Source organism: Prionailurus bengalensis, chromosome B3 (assembly GCF_016509475.1).
Source record: "Prionailurus bengalensis isolate Pbe53 chromosome B3, Fcat_Pben_1.1_paternal_pri, whole genome shotgun sequence".
In the NCBI taxonomy this organism is placed as follows: domain Eukaryota; kingdom Metazoa; phylum Chordata; class Mammalia; order Carnivora; family Felidae; genus Prionailurus; species Prionailurus bengalensis.
In genome coordinates, this window is record NC_057355.1 from 37,989,968 (window position 1) to 38,015,951 (window position 25,984).

General features: G+C 40.3%; 1 protein-coding gene across 6 annotated transcripts in view; it reads right to left on the bottom strand.

Moving 5' to 3' along the window:
• Positions 1–25,984, bottom strand: part of MAP2K5 (mitogen-activated protein kinase kinase 5) — a 273,046-nt gene that overhangs the window by 228,014 nt on the left and 19,048 nt on the right. For all 6 annotated transcript variants that reach the window (XM_043555086.1, XM_043555085.1, XM_043555088.1 and 3 more), the window contains exons 3-5: positions 22,173–22,240; positions 5,213–5,282; positions 448–488 (exon numbers count right to left, since the gene is read on the bottom strand). In XM_043555086.1, the coding sequence (XP_043411021.1) occupies positions 448–488; positions 5,213–5,282; positions 22,173–22,240 (179 nt within the window). The remainder of the gene's footprint in view (positions 1–447; positions 489–5,212; positions 5,283–22,172; positions 22,241–25,984) is intronic.

A 25,984-nucleotide genomic window follows, 5' to 3' on the forward strand; every position in this document is an offset into this window, starting at 1 on the left:
CCAGAATTCAAAAGACAAAGAACAATGAAAAGACATCAAATAAATATATGTTTCTAGCATAAATATGTCAAAAGAAGAGGAGGGTATTCTGTGTGCAATATGCTTAGGTGCTTAATTAATCACTGAAATGAAGTCTGTATTTTCACGCAAATAAATCTTTGTGGACACCAGTGCTCAGAATCATCCTGAAGAAACGGATCCACAAAATGATTCAAAATAATAAAAAAAAAATGTGGCCCCCAAAAAGCCTTCTATCCAAATATGTACACATATTGAGCAAATACTACAGATGAATCCCCCTCCACATCCCCTTTGGAAAAAAAAAAAAAAAAAAAAGGATCGCTTGTCAGAGCTTGAGAAAGTGCAGTTTTATTTGACATTTCAATAAGTGGAACACAGCATTACAAATCCATCTAACTTTACTGAAACAATTATTGAAATTCGTACCTTCAGGCCATGTATGTTCCGTTCCCCAGGAGGCTTGCAGGCTGAAACAGTAATTGACTAAATTGTAGAACACATCAGGGCCATTTACAAATTTGCTCAAAATGAATCGTTTAAAAAGAAATGAGGGTGACACCAAAATTAGCAGAGAGAAATGATTGAAAAGTGGCTCCCAAGACCCAAAGTGGGAATTATGAACCAAGGTTTTTAACTTGCAGGAGTGAGCATTTATAAATGCAAAGAGCTTTCTGACACCACCTCATATAAATTCCAATTTCTGCTTAAAACATATAAAAATCAAGTTAACTGAGCTAAAATGATTAGATTCCTTTCATAATTCAAATTTCTGCAATCTTTCCTCAACTCCATTACATTGTATATCTGCTATCACTTAAACTACTTTGAAAATAGCTAGGGTTTTTTCTTTGAGGGGGGATGGTGGGAGGTTGGAGAAGGGTCTTTTAATGCCAGAAAGATGTTCAGAGACTCTAAAATGGAATATTCAAATTTGAATACCAGTTTGCACAGCAATAATTAGTCAAATTTGTTAAAATACAAGGATATCACTAATTTTACTGCATTTTTTGCAAATCTTGACATCTTCTAATATTTAAGTCTAACGACAGAGCAGTGCCAGGAAAAATATTAATTTCCCGACACCACCAGGATGTATAGGTTAGTACTCTTCCAATTCAGCAAATGCTTCTTCATCAAATGTTAGAAATACAAAAGCGTCCTGCCCATTTTATAGGCTGCTTCCATCTGAAAGCTACGGGTGCCCTATATGTTGTATGTTGAGGGACTGTCAATTTTGATTGATTGTTTGGGAAGGATGAATTTGATTTTTTTTTTCCTCCTCCCTCAGATGTACATGTATTTCTCCTCTGTTTCTGACAACAAGAAATAAAACTGTTTAATAAGAAGATGTGGGTAATAATTACAAAGCGTATCAATTGTTTTAATTATGTATATTTTTAGTACATTCAAATTTATTATGTTACTCTCCTAGAAAATATATCTAAACCTTAATAAAGAATTTTTATTTTTCTAAAATACATTAAAATTAGGAATCCAAATCTTTTCTCCATAAAATGGAAATTAACTTTTTGAACAAAACAAAAGTCACATACATTTGATGCCTGATCCTTGAGGGAACATTAATACTTCCTAAGACAACACTTCAGAGTATTTCCACTTAAGAACCCAGTACATTCATAAATTTCAATTAACAAGAAAGTGGCTAAGGAATCAGAGACAGGTGTCAATCTTACCTATTACCTAAACATGTGCCTCATTACTCAACTGGCTTCTCAAATCTTCATGACTGGAAATCCAAACAATATTCAAAAAAACCCAGTAACCTCGTATTTCCTAAAGTTATGGAGTCAGAAGTTGCAAAAAGCTAAAAAGTTTTCATAGTTATCAATATTTAACATATCTTTTAACTACAGGGAGTATAGCAATGAGCTGGGAGTTACCATCCAAGGCAAATGTCTTACTTGGAATGAGAACACCTGAGGTTAGAACAAAATCGTTTTCTCCTATCTTTCTCACTTGTTCAGTCTAGAGATTCTTTGTAGCATGGGGCTTGGCTGAAGAAACTAAGGTCTGAGAGGCCTCTAACCAACTAAGTATTAACCCAGTCAATCTGCCCAGTATGTCTATATCTTAATTATCTAAGTTTGTGTAATCACATTTACCTATATAAAATATAGGTAAGTCAGAGTAGAGTGCCTGGGTGGCTCGGTCAGTTAAGCATCTGACTCTTGGTTCAGGTCAGGTCATGATCCTGTGGTTTTGTGAGTTCAAGCCCCACACTGGACTCTGTGCTGGCAGCATGGAGCTTGCTCAGGATTCTCTCTCTCCTCTCTGCCCTACCCCCACTCACACTGTCTCTGTCTCTCTCAAAATAAATACATAAGCTTAAAAAAAAAAATAAATATAGGTAAGCAAAAAGCAAGAATACAATAAACAGAGTCGTACAATAACATCCAAGAAACCATAGAGATAAGGAGACTGAATCTCATATTTAAAAAAATTTAAATATGGGGGCACCTGGGTGTAAGTTAAGGGTCTGACTCCCGGTTTCGGCTCAGGTCACAATCTCATGGTTTGTGAGTTCAAGCCCCACATTGGGCTCCATGCTGACACTACAGAGCCTGCTTGACATTCTCTCTCTCCTGGTCTCTCTGCCCCTCCCCTGCTCACTCTCTGTTGCTCTCTCAAAAATAAATAAATAAACTAAAAAAAAAATTTTAATATGGCCTGGAAGAACTTTATTTAATAATTTATTAGAGCCCAATAGGTCTGTTCTAGGACTACATGCGACAATCATATCTCATATACTGTCTTCTTTTAAGTATCTTCTCCCTACAATGTACTATTCTCTACACTCTTACCAACCCCCTGCAGACTGCCTCCAAGCACACTCCATGATTATTTTCATTTATATGCCCTTCCACTTTAAGCAAATTATAATTTAAACAAAATTCTTACCCAAAAGGTATACTAACCACTTAAAGCTGTTGTGGACTCTGAAATTATTTAATCTCTCTGAACCTACATATTCTCATCCATACAATGGAATCAGTAATACCTAATAGAAATGTCAGAAAAATGAGAAATGATAACACTTAAAGGAATATTACTGCCTGAACAGAGCAGATGTCTAAAAAAAGGTTGTCACTTCCATGAGAGATGGCACAATGGTACAGACAAGAAGACTGAAAAGGACTGCTCATGAAAGAAAAGAAAAAAAAAAAAAAAACAACTTTGAAAGATTTTGGATGAAGAAGAGTAAACCTTTCATTGGAGGGGGGAAAAACAACAAAGACCCAGAGCATTGGAACTATGATTTTCCACGTTACTGTACTAGAGTTTACTATAATGTCAAGTAGGGAAACAATTAATGGAAATTTTCAGCTGGTAAAGTATTCTTGTGGAGAAACAATTGTGAAACTTGCCCAATTCTCCCATCGTTGAAAATAACAAGAAGCAATCTGCATCCTTGTCACTGGCCTAATGCACAGAAATGGCAACATTCCTTTTTCTTTTCTTTTAATTCATTTTTAGTCTTCAGGTACAACAGAATTGGATTAATCTTAATTTTTGTTTCACAGACACTATTAATGGCCCCATTTTGTTTACTTACTTAGCTCTTTAATGCATTATCATTAATAATGTACTAAGTACTCCCAATCCCACTGCCCACCTTAACACTAGAAAAGCATTACCCTTGAACCCAGACCTTCTTGTGGGCTGGCCCCATCAGCTGCCTTTGGAGACTTGATCAGTGTAAATTAGAGGCTACTGGTTAACTGAACCATTCAACTTCAGAGAGTTACAGGTAATGAAAGTCTAGAATGGTTAATTGAAAAACCCATACCATGATTATCTGTACAGTATCAGTTGACAAAGATAAGATTATTTCTTTTTTTTTTTAATTAAAAAAAATTTTTTTTAATATATGAAATTTATTGTCAAATTGGTTTCCATACAACACCCAGTGCTCATCCCAAAAGATGCCCTCTTCAATACCCATCACCTACCCTCCCCTCCCTCCCACCCCCCATCAACCCTCAGTTTGTTCTCAGTTTTTAAGAGTCTCTTATGCTTTGGCTCTCTCCCGCTCTAACCTCTTTTTTTTTTTTCCTTCCCTTCCCCCATGGGTTTCTGTTAAGTTTCTCAGGATCCACATAAGAGTGAAAACATATGGTATCTGTCTTTCTCTGTATGGCTTATTTCACTTAGCATTAAGTTATTTCTAAAAAAGTTGGAGCATTTCCTTATCTGCTCCATCAGTTAAAAAAATATGAGTTCCAAGTGGGGCAAGGTATCAGGCGTGAAAAACTTAATGGTTTACATAATTAAACTGTTCTTTTTTACTATTATTCAAAAATTTTTAAGTTTATTTATTTATTTTGAGAGAGTGCATGCACACAAGCGTGGATGTGTGCAAGTGGGGGAGGGGCAGAGAGGGAAAGAAAGAGAATCCCAAGCAGGCTCCCCACCGTCAGCCCTGAGCCCAATCAATGTGGGGCTCAAACTCATGAACCGTGAGACCCGAGCCAAAGTTGGATGCTCAACCGGCTGAGCCACTGAGGCGCCCCTACTATTTTTCGAATTTTGAGGAAACATTAATATACAGTTGATCAATCATATCAGATAGGCGGCTAGTACTGCCAATCTAAAAGAAAAAAAGGAATATTAATTGACTTGGTGATTCACCAAAACTTACTCTCATCAGCTAATATTTTTGGAGACTTGACAATTAAATTCCTATTTATGAAGATTTTCCATTATTTGGAAAATGTCACCCCAAAAAACCAAGGACTAAACATTATCAAAATTTCTCTCCTAAAACCCCACAGTACATCTTCGCTTCTGCACTAGCTGAAAGCTTTCTCCTCAACAGCAGCTTTGGCTACCATCATGAGCCACAATTTATAAATATCCAAAATTAAAGTCATTCATTTGCCTTGGTTTAGAAACCATGTGGACCCCCAAAGAGTTCTTTAAGCGAATGTAAGTATGTACTTCAAAAACAAAAAACAATCTAGTTAGTTTAATTTACTCTAGTAAATTAGATATTTTATCTGCCATAACTATAATATAGCCTGCAATCCCCACGATAATGAATACTTCTTTTGTTTTTTCAAATTAAGAGCTAAACATCATGTTATGTGCATTTAAACCTTTGGAAAACATAACTGTTGATGAAACAGTTTACTGAAATAATCATTGTTGATTAGAATTTGTTCAACATTACCTCTTGGAAATATCTGCAGAGGCTCTATTAACTGTCCATTTACTTGCTGTTCCATTACTGTGGAATAATACTGCAAAGAGATTATAGAAAGAGATTACTCAGTAATGTATGAATACTGGAACAGACACTTATGGGTTGTTTAATTCATAGTACTTTTGTAAATTGCTGGTACATACATATCAGCCTTGAGAATACTTTGTCCTATTTGCACATAAAAATGACTATATTCAGCATTGAAAGTCCAGTATAATGCTATCCTCCACTCTGTCGTTTGTTTTTAAAAGTAAAAATGTTGATTAAGAATTTACTATTTGATTTCAAGAAATACTTTGAAAATGACATGTATTAAAAATGACACAAAAAGCTTTTCAGTGGAAACTTCTCAAATTGCTTCTTGTTCTTTTCTCTGGGTTTTGCAAAGCAAAATGAAGACACTTCCCACCTAGCCTGGACCTGTGTGCCCAGCAGATCAAACACTATACATATTTGTGTTAAAAATGTACACACGACGGGAATCTAAATCATAGACTGTGGAAAAAGCAAACAAGGTATGACCTATCCAAAGATGACAGGATTAATATGACAGAAAGGTAGCTCAGTTTTAAGCAAACATACCTTTCATGCTTCAGTCTTTTAAACACTTTAGCACAGATCAAATTTCACTTTAAAATTCTGGGCACAAAACATAAAGTTCCGGGGCGCCTGGGTGGCGCAGTCGGTTAAGCCTCCGACTTCAGCCAGGTCACGATCTCACGGTCCGTGAGTTCGAGCCCCGCGTCGGGCTCTGGGCTGATGGCTCGGAGCCTGGAGCCTGTTTCGGATTCTGTGTCTCCCTCTCTCTCTGCCCCTCCCCCGTTCATGCTCTGTCTCTCTCTGTCCCAAAAATAAATAAAAAACGTTGAAAAAAAAAATTTAAAAAAAAACAAAAAAACATAAAGTTCCAAGTGAAAAAGCTTTCACACTCCTTCATAAACATAAATTCATTCACCAGGTTATATTATGGTCTGATTGCCATTTTCCTTAATTTGCTAATTGGTGAGCGTCCGTCCACCGAACTTGGAGACGGCTTCTGTGCCCTCACTTCTTTTACCACGTGACAAATAACAAAGTGGAAAATGTCAGCGATGAAAAACAACTGATTTTGTGTTTTGTGGGTTGTCACACACAGAGCACAACTCTCCTTTCATTCTTGCCGTTTCTATATTAAAACCACATACACGTTATGTAACTGCCACATTTGGGAGAAATTCTTCCCTGATAATCATTACTTACTGACATTCCAAAAAAGTCTTCTTTAGAAGACACGGACACACATCTTCCTAGTGCTTTTACGTACGTTAAAATCTTTACAAAATCAAGGGTTTTGTTTCTGTTTTTGTTTTTTTACAAAATAAAGGGAATTATGTGATTCTACATCATCTTGGGAATCACAAGTTAATAATCTAAGGCTCTTTGTCCTGAAAACAAACAAAGTGAAGTGAATTTTTGATAGCTGTGGGCTGATACAAGTGTATCCTCCTCTCCAAGGGCTTTCAAACCGTAAAGGAAACTGATCCTCTCCTTCTGTGGACGTAGAAGCCTAGATACACACGGCATAAACATGTGTGACACACGCTCTGGAATACATAACCAAGGCGAATGTCATTCAGGAGACTATATTCCTTAAAACCACAGAAATAAACCGCTCGCCATTACTCAAACAGTGATGACAAGTAAATGAAATATCAATCATGTAGGCTGTCAACCTTTTGGGACAGCAATAACTGTTAACAAGTAGTCTGGAAAAATTGTCCAAAAATGACTTGTCCTCGGCACACAAGTATTTGAGGTTTCCATGGAAAATTAAGATGCCAGTGGCTATTTGGAACATTGCTCAGGTATTCTTTTTAATGGGAAATTTGCCGGTTATTGATCCACAGCATGTACCCCCTTGGTTCTGGAAGGCTGCAAGCAACTTTCCAATCAGTGGCTGTCAAAAAAATTACTGCCTTTTTATACTGATACAAGACAACAGCAGTGGCGGTGTTCTCCTATAGTTAATGCTTTTCTTTAATTAACTGCTATGTACAATAGGTTAGTAATTTCAGTTACTACTTCACTACAGTCCTAGAAATCAAAACGAATAAAATATCTTTATGCTTTGTCTAACAAATTAATTATAGAGTTGTCTGAAACTGGTGCTTGGGGTCAAGTTTGAAAACAAATAACCTCAAATGTAAAGGGTCAGAACAGGTGCAATGCATTTTTTCCTACTATAAAACCTTGCATGCATGAAATTGACCTGTTTTCCAACTTTATTTATTTGCCTCCTAAAATAAATAAATAAATTTGGTTTCCCTTTCATTTCAGACCTGTGCCAAATCAACTGGCAAACTATACATACGTTTATAACCATTGCACAAATTTTTCGGCCACGTATAACCATCTCTTTATGCTACCTTTAACACAGCCACAGTAATGATATTAAGTGTGCCACTTGCCAGTATCTGTAAAGCAAGTAGTTAGCATTTGCTTTTTGTTTTCCACAGTTCTTCCAAATCCAAGGGACATTTTTTTTTCCTGCTGAAATACTGGGTTTGATCTCTGTTTGTATTAACAGAGAATCTTGTGATCCATACAGCAAAGCAATTCAGCATCAGAAGCACACCGTAAAGGGTGGTAATTAAACCCATGGCTTGGGCCCACTCCAGACAAGCGACTCTGAGGAGCAGGCCCTGTGAGGGCCAGGGTGGGGCTGGCAAAGAGGCACCAGGCCTAAGAGCTCAGGCTGCCGCATACCGAGCGTTCTCGAAGGGACGAAGATATGGCACGGGGCCACGTGTACCTCCCGGCCCAGAGCAGTCCTGACAGGCCGTGTGTACGCCTGTGCTGCCCCGTGAGATGAGCAAGGCACTTGGGGGACTCACAGGGCCCCGATGTGGGGAGTGGCCATTCCCCAGCACATAAGCTGGGCAAGGAAATAGTCGCCGCCCCTCGGATTACGAAGGTGCTACACAGCCAGAGGAGTGCCAGGAGACTCACTTGAGGGGCAGACGGGCTAGCACTGAAGCTGGGAAGCAAGGGGTTTCCAGATCCAGGCAATCTCTCAGTGTTTTTAGATACTCTCCTTTTAAAGACAGCCTTTCCAATTTTGTTCTCAATAGTGATAAAATAAGCAATGACTTCTAACAGTCCAAACCAAACTGAAGAAAAAAACCCAAACAAATAAAAAGCAAAATCTTACATGCCAAGATACTTAAAAAATTTTTTTAAATGTTTGTTTATTTTTGAGAGAGAGACAGTGCAAGCGGAGGAGGGGCAGTGAGAGAGAGGGAGACACAGAATCCGAAGCAGGCTCCTGGCTCTGAGCCGTCAGCACAGAGCCCCATGCGGGGGCTCCAACTCACAAGCTGAGAGATCATGACCTGAACTGAAGTCAGAAGCTTAACCAACTGAGCCACCCAAGTGCCCCTATGCCAAGAGACTTAACATGGCTTGGACAGCAAAGTAACAGTGACCATTTTAACATTAATGGGGGCATAATCTGAAGCTATCCAAGTAACTTCCTAAACGTAATCTTTATAATCCTATCCTGGCTCTTATTACCCCTAACACAGAGCTGCATATAGCAGGTGTTCAATAAATATTTACTGACTGAAATAGGGTCTAATCCTGATCCTGCTACCTAACCCTTGTTTCCTCCAAATGAGAGTAAAGATAGCTGGTCCATTATACAGGGTGGCCGTGAAGTTCCAAATGAAACAGCAGCAAGAGAAATTTCTGAAGGCACTTTGCCAACTGTAATGTATTCTTGGTGTTTGAGAAATTAAAAAGTGAACCTCTTACCATTGAAACAACAGCACTTTCTGAATAGAAGTGTTCCCAGTTAAAAATACAAAAACAGTTATGTGTAAAAAGTACAAAATATCGTGCTCAGACTGAGTACCTCAGCAGCAGTCATAAAACGTGTTTTCTGCTGGTGTTCCTGGCAGAATCTGTTACGCGCAGTAATTGCAGCAATAATCAATAAGCTAACGGAGTAAAAGATTAATCAGTTTTGTGATTGCTAATGGAATCTCCAGTACCAGACTCAGATTAGTTTGAGTCCCTCTGAGATGCTCCTCAAAATCCTTAAACAATTTTAATAAGGATGTGACAAAGTTTAGCACAGTTATCCAAAAATCTAATTAATTTGAAACAGAGGGCCAGATTCAACGAGGGGATAGCAAGTACAATTCTTGGCTTGTTTTGTTTGCAAGTTTATCAAACAGTGTTGCTATTTGTTATGAACCTAATTCTAATTCCAACAGCACAATTCAGTCAATAATTACAACATTTTTTGTCTTCATGGAAATCTGTCATATAAAAAACTTGAGTTCCCAAACAGCACCGTTTCATTTTACAAGGCCCAAGTTCTCTATTAAAAGAGAGACAGAGACATAGGGAGATACGCACACATACACAACCACTTATAGACCACCTACTGTGTACTAGGCTCAATACTAGCTATTTCTGTTTATTCATTTAATTTCTCACAACCCTATCCTGTTCTGGGAGTATCGTTCCATAGATGAAACAAAAGGTTTATCAGTGAACAACAGCAACAAAAATACTTCTTTCGTGTACTCAGAACATAAAATGTACGTTTACTATTTAAGAGTCCAAAGGTAAGTTACCTCTTATTTCTCATACCTCAAAACGTTTAAAGAAATCGGGCTATTGGGCAGACTGCTGAGCTGGTGGGGAGAGTGGCTTCTTTAGTTACACCGTTTGGGTTCAGCCATGTCACCGATCTTTTCACACACAGGGGACACGTGGCACCGCGCTGACGGGTGACCTCTCCCTCCCTCCTCAGCACCCCCTCTGGTTTTCCTCCTCCCTCTCTGCCCACTCAACTCAGTCTCCTGTAAGTGGTTCCTTCTCCTCCCCTCCTTTAAATGCTGGAGCTCCCCACGGTTTTTCATCAACCTTCTCTTCTTATTTTATACTCTCCTTGAGTTAACTTCAGCCACTTCAAAGGTTTCAATTACCAGAGGAGTCATTGAGACTAATTAGGAGCTGATGAATCACAAATCTTTATTTCCAGCCCAAATCTCTCTCCTAAGATTCGGAACATACCACACTGGTTATCCAGAGGCCTCTCAAATTCAACAGGTCTCTACCTTTCACACCCTCCCTCGTGCCCTAGACCCATCTTCCACCACCTGGGCTCCCTGTCTCGGTCAATGACATCACAATGACCTAGTTTCCCAAGCCAGATAGCTGCAGGTAAACCAGACCACCTCTCTTTCCTTCTTCCCCATACTTAATCAACACCAGTTTTATTAACTCTACATCTTCCTAGCTTCTCAATTCCCCAAGGTTGGGCCCTCCAGTCTAGCCCACCTTCTTTCCCAATCTCATGTCATACCCTTCCTGCCTCCCTGTCTGTTCTACACTGAATCCCAGGTAGCTCCTCCTGAATGCACCAGCTGCCCTTACACCTGAGCCTTTGACACACTGTTCTCTCTTCCCTGTCCCTTTGTCCCAGCTTACTCCATCCAGACACCACCTTCTTCAGGAAGCCTCCTCTGTCCCCAAAGCTACACCAGGTGCTCCTTTTTGTGCTCACAGAGCGCCTAACACTTAAGCATATTAGAGCACTTATCACTCTCCCTGGCAATTATGAGTTTTCATATCCTCCCACACTGAACACTGTTGGCTTTTTTGTTAATCTCCCTGAATGGACCATGGGCTCCTTGAAGGAATGAACTATATGTTCACTGTACCTGCACCACCTAGCATAGCACTTGGCCACATAGCTGCTATCCCATAAGTATTTATAGTATAAAACTGGCTGTACAGGGGCGCCTGGGTGGCTCAGTCGGTTGAGCAGCCGACTTCGGCTCAGGTCATGATCTCGCAGCGCGTGAGTTCGAGCCCCGCATCGGGCTCTGTGCTGACCGCTCAGAGCCTGGAGCCTGTTTCGGATTCTGTGTCTCCCTCTCTCTCTGATCCTCCCCCATTCATGCTCTGTCTCTCTCTGTCTCAAAAATAAATAAACGTTAAAAAAAAATTTTTTTTTAAAAACTGGCTGTACAAATAAGTGAGCAAATCAGTGAGTGATCTCAGGTCCTAGCTCTACGTTTACTGGTTGTATGACCTTAAGAAAGGCACCCACTATGTGCGTCAGTAGCCTCAGCTATAAAAATAGGACAATACCTGCCTTGCTCACCTCGTAAAGGAATTAAGAAGATCCAATCAAAGGAAGCAGTATATGGGAAACCTTCTATAAAGTACTTGAAAAGAATCTTGAAATAGGGCACAGGGCTATGAATCTCCCACTTCCAGGCAACAGTACATAGAAGAGAAGCGTTCATTAACAATAGGGTAACAAAGAAACCCCTAAACAAGATCACTGTTAGACCAAGTACAGAGGTAGATTTAACTAACTGCTTATCAAGGCTGAGTCACTGCCCCTCCCTTTCCCTCCATTACTACAGTACCATAAATAATAAAATAATTAAAAGGGTATTATAAAGAATCATGTCTATTTTTCTTCTGGAAGTTAATCATGGGCAGGGGCCCTGTCTTGTGTACTTTAGTGTCTTGTAATACCTCTTGTATCTTGCAGAGGTATTAAACTGGAGTCTATATGGGCCTTAGGAGAGCCTTCAAATTCCTGAAATTATATGTGAAACACTGCATTGTGTCAATTTTCTGGGAAGAGAATAAACAACTTCCCTCACATTTTCAAATAGGCCTGTGTCCCTAAAAACCTAAGAAGTGACGCTGTACAGTGCCCAGCACTGTGCCTCACACATAAGAGTGCTCCACAAATGTTTACGGGAAGGAGACAGACAGGAGCTGATAGAGACGTGGCAGCTAGTTTCATTGCTCATACCTCCTAACTTACTCGGTGGCAAGTCTTAGATATCAAATCGCATCAAATCAGGTTTATACATTATTCTTCTATACATGTGACAGAACAGTTTCCTAAACCTCTCCTTAACATACCTTCTAACAGTACAGTGTTTCAACCTATGAGGAATAAGTATGCTGGTTTTTTCCTACTAATGATAAAATTTTCACATTCCTGTTCAGTCAATACTGCAAGCATACCCCATTATAGGTAGCTCAGTCAGTAATTACAGCAATAATCAATAAACTAACCAACTATTTGCAGTCCATAGTTAATTTATTAGTTTTCCCAGTGAAGAGCCCAACAACCTGAACTCTGTTAAATGGATACAAATTCAATTAGAACACTACTTAGTGTGTCCTCAGTTACACTTTCTTTTGGTTATTTCTTATACTTTACATTGAGAGGCTTTCCTTCTATGGACGCTGACCTCTTAGGAAGCACACAATTGCTCCAGCAGTCAAAAATAACATATAAAACTAATCTATGTTGAATACCAAATTAATAACTGCATTTACGGATCTGGCTTCAGATCCCCCCACTTCTCAATAGCTCACTGCCCCTGCCTTGAGGTACTACAACGTACACACGCTCTTCCTTGGACTCTAGACCAAGGGTCCCCACATAGTCGCGGACAGATTAGATGATGAGAAAGAAAATCACAATGAAAAGTCTTACAGTGAAAAGGTCAACAGGGAACAACTCTGGGGCCTATTTATAGGCTAATGTTATTGGATGGATGCATTTATTAATGATTTGGAAGTGAAAAAGACAGTAAGTTGGCCACACTTAATGATAACACTGTTTGTTTTGAATAGTAAAACCATAAAGGACATTAGGGAGCCCCAGATGGTCTTAACAGAGGTTTGGATAGACGATGGCAGATGAACTTCAACTTGGCTAAGTTTAAGGTAATGTGTGTTGGCAGAAGGAGTTTCAATTTGTATTCAGCAATGGGTCCAAAACTTGCATGAACCTCCTGGATGGAGCTTTCAGAGTCATCCACATGGTTAGCATGGGGCAGTGTCTACACTAACCTTTCATCTGATTTCTAGGCTGCAGCAATTCTGCTGCACTTCTAAAGAAGAAGTTTAAATACCGTAGTCCCCCCTTATCTGTGGTTTCACTTTCCATGGTTTCAGTTACCTGTGGTCAAAGGCAGTCCGGAAACAAATGATCCTCTTTCTGACATACTGTCAGAAGGTCAATAGTAAGCTAACACTAGGTCACAACGCCTACGTCATTCACCTCACTTCATCCCATCATGTAGGCATTTTATCAACTCTTGGCATCACAAGAAGTGTGAGTATAGTACAATCAGGTATTTTGAGAGAGAGAGACCACATTCACATAACTTTCACTGTAGTATATTGTTGTAACTGTTCTATTTTATTATTAGTTATTGTTGTGAATCACCTGCTGTGCCTAATTTTAAATGAAACTTTACCACAGATATGTATGTATAGAAAACACATGGTATATATAGGGCTTGGTACTATCCACAGTCACAGGCCTGCATGGGGTGGGGGGAGGGGATCCTGGATCTTATCCCCCACAGATAAGGGAATCTGCGACTTAAAACAGGATCATCAGGGGCGCCTGGGTGGCTCAGTCGGTTGAGCATCCGACTTCAGCTCAGGTCATGATCTCACGGTTTGTGAGTTCAAGCCCCGTGTCGGGCTCTGTGCTGACAGCTCAGAGCCTGGAGCCTGCTTCAGATTCTGTGTCCCCCTTTCTCTCTGCCCCACTCCTGCTCGTGCTCTGTCTCTCTGTCTTTCGAAAATGAATAAACATAAAAAAAAAAAAATTTAAAACAGGATCATCAGGCCATGCAGGGAGCAGGCCAAATGTGACATTCTCTCACACTTTATTTAGCCATCCATTTCCAAGAATGCTCGATAAAGATCCAGCCTACGGCTCAACTTCTATTACTTTTTAAAGTTCATTTATTTTAAAAGAGAGAGAGAGGGGCGCCTGGGTGGCGCAGTCGGTTAAGCGTCCGACTTCAGCCAGGTCACGATCTCCCGGTCCGTGAGTTCGAGCCCCGCATCGGGCTCTGGGCTAATGGCTCGGAGCCTGGAGCCTGTTTCCAATTCTGTGTCTCCCTCTCTCTCTGCCCCTCCCCCATTCATGCTCTGTCTCTCTCTGTCCCAAAAATAAATAAACGTTGAAAAAAAAATTTAAAAATAAATAAATAAATAAATAAAAGAGAGAGAGAGAGACAGACAGCACACGAGGTGAGGAGGGGCAGAGAGAGGGGAGAGAGAGAATCCCAACCAGGCTCCGCACTGTCAGCACAGAGCCTGGCATGGGACCCAACCTCACGAACCATGAGATCATGACCTGAGCCAAAACTAAGAGTTGGACACTGAACCTACTGAGCCACCCAGGTGCCCCTCAACTTCCATTAAAAAATGAATCAATAGGGGCGCCTGACTGTCTAAGTCTGTTAAGCACCCGACTCTTGATTTCAGCTCAGGTCATGATCTCACAGTCATGAGATTGAGCCCTGCATCGGGGGGTCCTCCCTCTCCTTCTACACTTCCCCCACTTGTGCACTCGTGTGTGTGCTCGCTCTCCCTCTTTCAAAATAAAAAAAAAAAGAATAAATAAAAAGGCAGGTGGGAATGAGTAAAGAACATATAATAAGTAACAGTAACAGAGAAACCTAGAAAGAAGCAACTTGTTTTGAAATTTTCTATTACTTAAATTTATACCTTTTTGGACACATTGCCTAGATTGATAATTTATTGAATCACTCTAACCTTACTGTGTTGTAGCATATTTACATTGATGTTTCAGACATATGTAGAAAATATCCCTCTTGTTTCCCGTAAGAATGGCCCTAAGAGAACAGAGGTTCCTTAAGAGCTGCCAACAAGGGCCTAGTCAACTGGGTATGCCCCAAGGCAGTCCGACTGCTAGAGGTCCATCATTCCCCTGCAGCCCACATCTCCTTTGAAGACAAGCTCCAAGCCAGAGCCCCCCCAAGGGGCTAACTGAGGTATCGCACGGCTCTACTGCCTCGCGCCAACTGCCTGGACACGGGACCCCAGAGGAACCAGACAGCCCATAGCCTACGCTGAGCCCTCCACGGAGATGAACTAAAGCCATGCTAATGACAAAACACTGGTGGTCCAAAGCACCCCAGAGTGCCCTGGTGGCACCCCCGCTGAGGCCTGCTTGTGCTGGCTGGAGATTTCCTTTGCTTCCAGAGCCACATAAGCCCCTTGTTCTGATGAAAACTCCAGTATGCTTCTGTTCCTCACAAGCAAAGATGCCCCAAGATATTTCACAACAGGGGCTAATGGAGCTAAATAAGCAGCTACCGCATGTTTGTCACTATTTCACAGGCATCCACATGTCCCAAGCAACACAGAGAAGGGAGTTAAAATAATCTGCCTCTGAACAAAAGTTTTATTCTTTGACTAGGATGAGAAAACAAGATATTATACAGCTTAGAGAATGTCATTTTTTTTTAAATTTTTTAACGTTTATTTATTTTTGAGACAGAGAGAGATAGAGCATGAACGGGGGAGGGTCAGAGAGAGAGGGAGACACAGAATCCGAAACAGGCTCCAGGCTCCGAGCTGTCAGCACAGAGCCCGACGCGGGGCTCGAACTCACATACCGCGAGATCGTGACCTGAGCCGAAGTCGGACGCTCAACCGACTGAGCCACCCAGGGGCCCCGAGAATGTCATTTTTTAAGCTAAGAAAAAAAGAGTAATTTCCAAAACTATGTATTTATTTCCTTTGGTTCAGCTCGCTCACTGTTTGTACCACTTCCCCACCCTCCCAGGAGAACACGCTGCACGACCGTTGTGTGGGTGAACCACACTTGTAGGGAGCCAGCCACTCACTGAAGACTGAGCTGATTTTGCTGGTACAAAGTTCAAAGCAGAGCCTACTTAACATGGAGCATATTGAAATGCACCAGGTGGAAAATGAGCTTCCAACCTCTTGGTCTTTGAAGAAAACTTCCCAACAGCAAAGGCCCTGATGCTGTTAAATGTTCAACTCCTAAGTGGGCAACAAATTTTGTGGTAAAACTCAGCCTATAGATAAGGACGAAATCTTTAAAATTTCAAAAGCCCACAAAGTATTTTCTACATTCCTATTCAAACTCAGGCACACTAACATTCCAGTAAACAGCATTCTTTTTTGATATCAGGAAAAAAGAAGTATTTGCAAAGCTTCCTTAGCAGGACCTCAATAGACGCCAAAACAAAAACATCATTTTAAACCACCAGGAGTAAAGACACTGAGAGTCTTCCCATTCACTGGCAACTTGACCTCCAACTGAATCTGACCTCTGTGGGCCTCATTTTCCTTATCTACAAAATGAAGCAGTTGGACAAGACTTCTAAGGCTCCCTTCCTTCCAACTCCACTTGGGTAACTGCATGATTTTAGAGGCAATCTCCAAATTATATATACTTGGATAAAGCTAATCATATCCCAATTTACAAGGTGCTACAGAGGTCAAGGAGTATTTTCCCTCATGGTACCCAACATCTAAAAAGGTACACTATGGTCAAGTATACCAAAGGGAATACTTACACTCCACTAAAACACAAGGTCTCTGCATAATGGGAGGCATTACAGTTAAACTTGTCCCATGCTCTTCTGGCAACGTGGAAAAATGGTATAAAGAGAGAGAATGGGCAAAATGAAGAAAATTACTCTTGTTAATACTGTGCTCCACTCATACAAGCCTCTCGGTATCGAGAGAACCGGGTGTAATAAATTCTGTACCAGACACAGGATTTAGCAGAAACAAGTATGAATCCATTTACAAACGCAAGATGTACTGCTGGGTTTCTTAATGAAAGGTCACCCAAAAGCAGAGGTTAACTTTAAAATAACCCCCTCCTATAACCAGGTCTCAGTGATAGATAAAGCTTCACATGAATCAATACACAAGGCCCAGCACTGTTGTTTGATGCTGAAAGGAAATGAAGCCAGCTCTGCCAGACAACGAATACAAAAAGACGGAAGGAGAGAAGCAACATTCCGTCTTTAATCTTCCCAGAAAATGAGAGGGGGAAACAAGAACATCAACAACAACAACAACAACAACAGTAAACCATAGTAAGGGAATATTTAACAAGGTCCTTTAAATAATTGGCAATGATCAGGTATTTAGTTTTCAGAATATGTAGGTTGGGTGTACTTTTTTTCCTAATAAAGCATTTCAGATTCTAATTAAAAAAATACTTTATGGAGGAATTAAAAAGATACAATAGTGTCAGAGGAAAAGCCATGATCCCAGAAGTGGAATATTCTAACAACATAACTTACAAGAAACTACGCTATAAAAACAGATTGTTGATTAACACAAACTCATAACAAAACGCAGAGAGCGATCACAATGGTGCTGTAATAACACTTGGCTGCTGGATTCTCTCAATACATTAAATATCTCCTTGGAGACCAAATTACTTTACATTTTCTTAAAAGACAATTTATTATAGCTTTGTTTTCTTCTCATTATCTCTTAAAAATATATCTAATGAAGAAAAGAATACAACTTCTAAATAACTTACATAAAACGGTACTAATGTGTGACAACAGACTTGGGTTTAATATGTTGGTTATTATTTAACAGCACACGACAACTTATTGTCATGACAAATCCTTACCACGATGCGATACTCTGTGTCACATGTATCAAAAACCACTGTATGCCATTATTATGGCACACATAAAATTAACAGCCTAAGGCTGCTAGCAATTTAAATAATTGATAAGTTTTCAATTAAAAAGGCAACATTTTCAGGTCTAATACGAAAATCTATTTAAATTACTGATAAAAACTTATGCTTCTGTTGGCCCAAAGCCAGAAAATGCCTGCATTCAAGGGAGAAGAAAGTAATTTTGCAAGTTCCAACCCAGACATTGCAAATTTTCTTTTTAATTCTATTCAGAGATCCAAGCTGTTTATTCATTTACCCTTTGTAATCAGTGAAAAAGAATGATTAAGGGATTTCTGGTAAACGTGTCTCTACTTTTGTTTTCCCTCTATGGATTTTAAAGAAATACTAAGGGGACTGAAAATTTATTAAATTTGACAAGAAAAACTAAGCTGCGCTTTACAGTAAATATGTGCTCATCTCTCAGTATCTCCCCTATGCCACCACCCAGATCCTGGATTCAAAAATTTTTTTCAGGGTCAAAATGAACCGAAAGAGTAGAGACCATGCAAGTTTTTCCTCACAGATCAGCGACTGAGGACTATCAACCAAAATCTTTTTTTTTTTTAATTTTTTAAATGTTTATATAGCTTTGAGAGAGAGAGAGAGAGAGAGAGAGAGAGAGAGAGAGACAGCGCGCGCCAGAGCATGAGCGGGGGAGGGGCAGAGAGGGAGAGGGAGACACAGAACACGAAGCAGGCTCCACTCTACGCAGAGCCGGATGTGAGGCTTAAACCTACACTGTGAGATCACAACCTGAGCCGAAGCCCAACGCCCAACCGACTGAGCCATCCAGGCGCCCCTCAACCAAAATCTATTGTGACATTAGGCCCAAATGGTTCTCCTTAGGACAAACTGGAACCCAAAGGAATTTCAATCATAAGAACCAAGACAGATCAAAATGGCAGCCAACCAATGTTTTGTGTGCTTTTTGAGGAAGAGGCTCCCCTACTCTTTACTTTTTAAATGTTTATGCAGAGCCCAACTCTACATAAACAGAACACAGAAAGCGTACAGGATGGTAGGGCTATCTCAATAGATAATACGAAAAGGAAATCCATTTAGGCTTTAAATGACTTAAAGCTTATTATCTCTCTCGGGGATATTTTCATTTTCATTTAAAAAGATTTTGCTCAAACACCTAGAATCAGAAGACAAGAACATAAGTTAAAATTCTTTGAGGACTTCAGATTGCCAGCTATAAATTTAAGTGAATTAATGAGAAAACCTGGACCTGATCAGCCAGACCACAATGCACGAGCCACTGCCAATTCATAAAAACGTCTTCGCCATCCACTAAAAGTAAAGACTATTGGGGCACCTAAGTGGCTCAGTCAGTTGAGCATCCGACTTCAGCTCAGGTCATGATCACACAGTTCGTGAGTTCGAGGCCCGCGAGGGACGTGCTGCTGTCAGTGCGGATCCCACTTTGGGTCCTCTGTCCCCCTCTTCCTTTGCCCCTCCCCCACTCTCTGTCTCTCTCAAAACTGAATAAGCATTTATTTAAAAAAAGAATATTGAGGCACCTGGGTGGCTCAGTCAGTTAAGCGTCTCAGGTCAGGATCTCATGGCTAGAAAGTTTGAGCCCCGCGTCGGGCTCTGTGCTGAGAGCTCAGAGCCTGGAGCCTGCTTCAGATTCTGTGGCTCCCCCTCTCTCTAACCCTTCCCTGCTCATGTTCTATCCCTGAAATATAAATAAGCATTAAAAAAATTAAGAAAAATAATAAAGAAGAATATCAACTCACTATGTTGTACATCTGAAACTAATATAACATTGTGTGCTGACTATACTTCAATTTAAAAAAATAAGAAGAAAAAAAAAAGTAATGCGTTTTACCTAAAACTAAATTTACTCACTTTATATTTTATTTTATTTTAATTTTATTTTATTTTATCTTATTGTATTTTATTGTATCTTATTTTATTTTTAAGTAATCTCTACACCCAAAGTAGGGCTTGAACCCACAAGCACACTCCCCCAACTGAGCCAGCCAGGTGCCCCTAAATTGACTCACTTTAATGGTCACCTTTACTTTTGAGATTATTCATTGCCCACCATCTCTAACCTTTAAATGACTCTATTTGTTAGTAAAATGATGGTTAACAGTAGGCAATTTTTATTAGTTTATTTTGTTAATGTGTTTATTTGGCAAAATAAAGGTTACAATGCCAGTGCCTGCCCTCCAATGCGAAAATAAAAATTGAGTCATTCACGAAATCCACAGATTTGGAGGTCAATGAGCTGGATGATTTCTTTCAGACTAAAAAGTGGCCCTAAAGAAATCTCAGAAACTTTTAAGTTTAAGGACAGTTACATAACTCTAATATTTTCCTACAACACAAAAATAAATACTGCATTTGAAAAAATAAGCATAAATCAAAAGGAATATATACTACAGACAGCTCAACTAAGGTACGCCCTACACACAAATCATTCGGAATTTAGTAACGAGGATGACAGAAAGATTCCCACACTAATGCGCAAGAAGGTGGATGGGACAGAAACAGCATGAAACACCTTCCATAGCATGAGCTTTCGCATAAGGAGAGGCTGGACTTAAATTCCACATTCACATTCACGCTAGCTCTAAAACCTTGGGCATACTTCTTAACCATGGCTTCCTCAGCTAAAACGTAGGGATTATAGTATCTACCTCACAGAGTCATTATTAAAACCAAAGAAAATAAAATACGTTAGGCATCTAGTATATGTATAGTAGGCACTTAGAAACAGAAATGATTATCATCACTGTGGTCACATGCAGTAACATTTCTCACCAAGCACAATTTGTCAGATCTTCCCAAAAGAACGCTTTTGAGAGCACACCTTTGCGTGTGGTTATGTCAGAGACATAATAAAAGTACACTGATGTCAGTAATGTACTCTCTGCAATGGATGTATGTGAAAAAACTAGAACCCATCTGTACGTGTGTGTTTTCTAAATATAAGCATGCCACATTCTCAGGAGAGTTAGCCAATCTATCAATACCAGTGCTAGACATTTCAGCAGACAACCCTACTCTGCCCTTCAAGGTACTGATGAGCCCTGCTCTAAATTCTCAGTGCACAAAGACTCTCAAATAAGTTAATGGGAAGTCAATGGGAAATTGACTTTTCCTACTCTGTGCTGGTCTGAATGCAACGCTCTGTTAATCATGCCATCCTTCTTGTTCTCTTTCCTCCTACCCTAAATTAAAACTATTGGCGGAAACCCATACAGATATTTTACAGTTTTCATCACAATGAAACAATATCCTGGTTGAAGTTGAGGTCCATCAAAAACCTACAGCCTCACTGCTGGCTAAGATTAGAGTCTCACTGACCAGCAAGGGCCCTGACTCCATCATTTCCACCAGAATATTACTTTGCATTTGTATAGAACTTTTAACTTTCCAAAGGGCTTTCACATCTATTATCCCATTTGATCATTACAATGACCCTGTGCAGTAGAAAGGACAAGTATTATTATCCACAATTGACAGATGAGGCAACTATAGCACAGAAAGGTTAAGTGATTTGCCTAAGGCCAGCAAGCCAGAGAAGAGCAGTGGTCTCCTGACTTCGGGTCCAGTGCTCTTTCCACCAGGCCACTAGAGAAGGTTTTGTAAACAGATTACAAATTCAGATAAAATAGAAAAAAATGAGTAAGAGGAAATAAAACAAAATAAGAAGACAGCATAAATCAGGGCTCAGAAAAGCAATGCCCCTTCATCATAGCTGGGTTTGTCAAGCTGAATATTAAAGTTTTAGAAATATACCCTTTTCTCTTGTTTATCTACTTCGGTCCTGAGACAAACACTAACGCAAATGTTCGCTGAAATTTGAAACATAAAAGTCATTCAGTATATATTCAAATCACTTTGAGTCAGTAAGTAACCCTATTCATTCTGGGGTGGAAGAAAGAGGGAGGGAGGAAGAGTTATTTTAGTGCATAAAATAACTGAGAATACATTTTTAAACCGTGTATCCATACCAAGCCTGCAGCTACATTATAACCATAGTCTGTTTGGAAGGGTGAAAGAGATCTCCAGTTGAAAGTAGATTTTGAAAAATTTTTTAGAGCCCAGGGGTTCATTTTTAATGAGCCGTTACTTTAAGTACTGCATAAAAAATACAGGAAATTGATAGTCCATTTAGTCTGCACCATACCTAATGCAAAAGTCATTAAGATGCATTATTCTTAATGTTCATGATATGATCAGTAAGTGTCTTTTGAAAAGAACATCCTTAACTTTCACGTAAGGAAATCCTTGAAAACCCTGTATATCATACATAAAAATGTTATGGTAACTGTGATTTACTTTCAGATCTTCCCCATGCCAAGAAGCAGCATCCTCAACTACATTAATGTTTTAAAAAACAGTCCTCATTTGTAGTATACTTACATATGACAGCATTGCCTCCATTTCTTCATCACTTCTCACTGTAATTCGATCACCATCCTCATCCTCATCTGTTGAAGAGGAAACATAGGGTAAGATAAGACCTGCAGTTTAAAAATTTTTTTTTCTTTAACATTTATTTTTGGGACAGAGAGAGACAGAGCATGAACGGGGGAGGGGCAGAGAGAGAGGGAGACACAGAATCGGAAACAGGCTCCAGGCTCTGAGCCATCAGCCCAGAGCCTGACGTGGGGCTCGAACTCACGGACCGCGAGATCGTGACCTGAGCTGAAGTCGGACGCTTAACCGACTGAGCCACCCAGGCGCCCCAAGACCTGCAGTTTTTAAATGTACAAAAACCATGTTGGCCGGGAACATAATACAACTGCTTTTCACAACGTGACAGCCAAAGCTTCAACACTGTATTTTTGAGGACGTTGAGGTTATTGGTTTGTTTTTCAGTTGGGGTGGGTGTGTGTGTGTGTGTGTGTGTGTGTGTGTGTGTGTGCATGTGTGTACAGAATATGAACAGGGCCCCGATAAAGAACTAAAACTTTCAGGGACAGCTGAAAATCAGAAAAATTCTGCTTGTCAATCATGACATGTATCCAGGGTGAAGTGTCACTGGAGTATGACGAAACAGGTTTGGTGTGGAGAACTTTAAAAACTGAAGGGAGGCTATAGGTCTTTGCTACTCTCAGTACTTTTCTTTTCCCACACATCACCCTATCCCTTACTTGTCCAGTCCTCCTCTCTCCCAGGCAAGCAATCACTGTCACAGCAGCACGATGCAAATGGCTCACAGGTACTGAACACTACTACACACAGTGCACCATGATTTGTGCCTCCCATGCCATACCTCCATCCCATGATGTGGACACTATGACTTGATTATTGCTATTCCCTTTTCACAGAAGAACTTCGAGTGGGAAGTTCAGCAGAAGGTTATACCTTGCAAGGCAACTCTCACGCAGTTATCCCCACATTCCATTCTATCTGGTGGCTCACTTGCTCTTTCTGAACAGTTTCATTTCTACTGGGTACCCTGACCACAGCAAGTAAGCTTCAAGTGGCCATTCATGCTATTTTGAAAAAATTTGATAGCCTTAAAACTAGAGGATACTTAGACTTTACAAAATACATAATCAGAATGTATACATTTGAATAAACGTATCATCAAAGCAGCCATACCCAGAAACATTTTTTTTTAATTTTTTTTTTCAACATTTATTTATTTTTGGGACAGAGAGAGACAGAGCTTGAACGGGGGAGGGGCAGAGAGAGAGGGAGACACAGAATCGGAAACAGGCTCCAGGCTCTGAGCCATCAGCCCAGAGCCCGACGCGGGGCTCGAACTCACGGACCGCGAGATCGTGACCTGGCTGAAGTTGGACGCTCAACCGACTGCGCCACCCAGGCGCCCTCCCAGAAACATTTCAATGATGCTTCTCCTGTTCAAAATAGTTTTGAAATACCTCTTCAAAAACTGCTTTAAGAACCCAAAGTTAGACCATGTGGAAACATCAGATCTCATTTTTAACCCAAACTGGAACTGCCTACCTGATCACTTGCCTACACTATCTGCCAGGCAGGACTCAGAACAACTTTTACATATTTTAGAATATTTAGTTAGCCACTTCATCCTTCTGAAGATAAAGATCTGTCGATAGAACAGCCTATGCGATCGATTCTAAATGTATGCTTGAAAGAAAAATGCCAAAAACATCTTGAGCAATAGTGACATTGCTGGGAGATGTGCACAGCCTCCCTGGGGACAACTGAGAAGGGCAGGCTCTCTCTCAGTTTGGATGCTTCAGCTCCGATGTGCTTGTTAAACAATCAGTGTTGTTAATTTTTTTTTTGTCACTCTTGAGTATCTAATTGCTGATTTGATCAGATGCAGAGAACCTGATCCCAGGCCTGCAGAAACTGACAAATCTCAGGTCACGAAGAGAATAAGCTTACGTGACATGCTCTGGGGACTCTTACTGAAAATACAGGGCGGTTCAGTCCAGAATGTGGAACTTCGCCCACCACACCTCAGTGGGCCCTCCCTCCCATCCAGCTGCAGTTCTGAAGATACTCCCCTGCTCAGCGGCCAGGTCATGGAAACCCTAGGAGGGAGCTTGTATTCTCTCCTAATTAGGCTGTTTCAGAGCAAAATGCTACTTCCTTTTTCTCCTCAGCAGCCAATAGCAATCTGTCTGACAGTGCGACAGAAACCAGCAGTTCAGCCAGCGCTGCTCGGTGACCAAGCCAACTGCTCTCACTGGGGTTTCTCTCCAAAGCGTTTGTTCCTGGATCCCGGATTGTAGTTCGTTCCCAAAGAGTTCCCCAATTCAATGTAAACCAGTATCATCAAGTCACACTGTTTAAATATCTACATAAATAGGAGCTGTCCAGAGTCACTACTGTACTTTGTTAAAGGCTGCCTGTTTTAGTATAAAAGACACACGGCGGTCACTTTCAGTAACAAAGAAGGCACAGGCCTAACAATGTTACAGGTGCAAGGGACCATAGAGAAACCTAACTCCTCCTTTCTTTTCCCCTTCCTTCCACTCTGCCTCTTTCCCTCCCTCCTTTCCTTCCTTCCTTCCTTTTGCAGACACTAAAAGCCAAACTGGGAAAGAAATGCCATTCTAGTTTTGGAAACAGGAGGAGTGTCTACATAAATTCTAGAAACTAGTATTTTCAAGGTTAAGTAAAAAATTCTTCTTACAAATACAGGAAACAAAGGGGGGGAAAACAGATACAGTATAAAGGGACATAATGTTACATACTACCACATATGAAAACACTTTACATTTCTGTTTTAAAACCAAGTCAAATTCTCTGTTTAGATGTGGGCTACAATGATTTGTTCTTGATAAAGTCCTGAACTTGGTAAAAATTTCCAGCCTGAACAAAGTCACTTTTTGCAACTCTCACGTCTACACCAGAGCTAGCTACAGAGACATGGTTACAAAGGAACTGTTTACATTCAAATTTCAATATACACAAGACCTCTATAAGGTATTGTTCACACAGGATGAGGAAGTGTTTGGCGTTTAATAAAACAGGTGAAAACCCTTTTTATAATTTGTGAAGCAAGGGCACAGATTCCAGAAAAATCATTTAAATCACAGTCTCTCTCGATCAGGAACAACCCAACAATAAAAGAGTTCTCTATGTTCTCAAAGCCAGAACTTGAACCCTTGAGGCTACTTAAAACAGGAGATTTCGGAATTCCATGAAATCTCTAAGGGATTATTTCAGGGGGAAAAAAGACAAATCTGTGAGGGAAGTCAGCTACCAGAATAATTTCTTGGCTAGCAGTTCCATGAAATACTATAAGGACACCTGGCTTTAAGTGGACAGAAAGCAGAGGCCAAAAGGCCAGAATAGCAGCCTAGTGCTAAGTGCTGGAGATGTCCCACAAGGGGTCTGACTCCAAGGAAAGATTTTGGCTACGTTGAAAGAAGCATTCTAATAAAGCCTGGGGATAAAATGAGACTTCACTTGATCTTAGCCAAAAGGCCGAGAAGTGATAAGCCTGGGGATAAAATAAGACTTAGATGACATAGTAATTAATGGTTCTTATGGATTAATAAGAACCTGTTTTACGAAGTATCGGTTTTCTTTATAAACTGCTCTTTGGGGGAATGACACTCTGTACTATTTGTGATCAGTTTTCATGGAGACCCCGTTCTTGTCAGAGAGGAGACTGAGTTGGAAAGTCCTCACACCTATAAGAAGACTGAGGATTCTGGCCAAAAGGCAAAACCCAAGCTACCTACCCCCATGATGGCAGTCATACCATTTGCCCTCACGGTTAA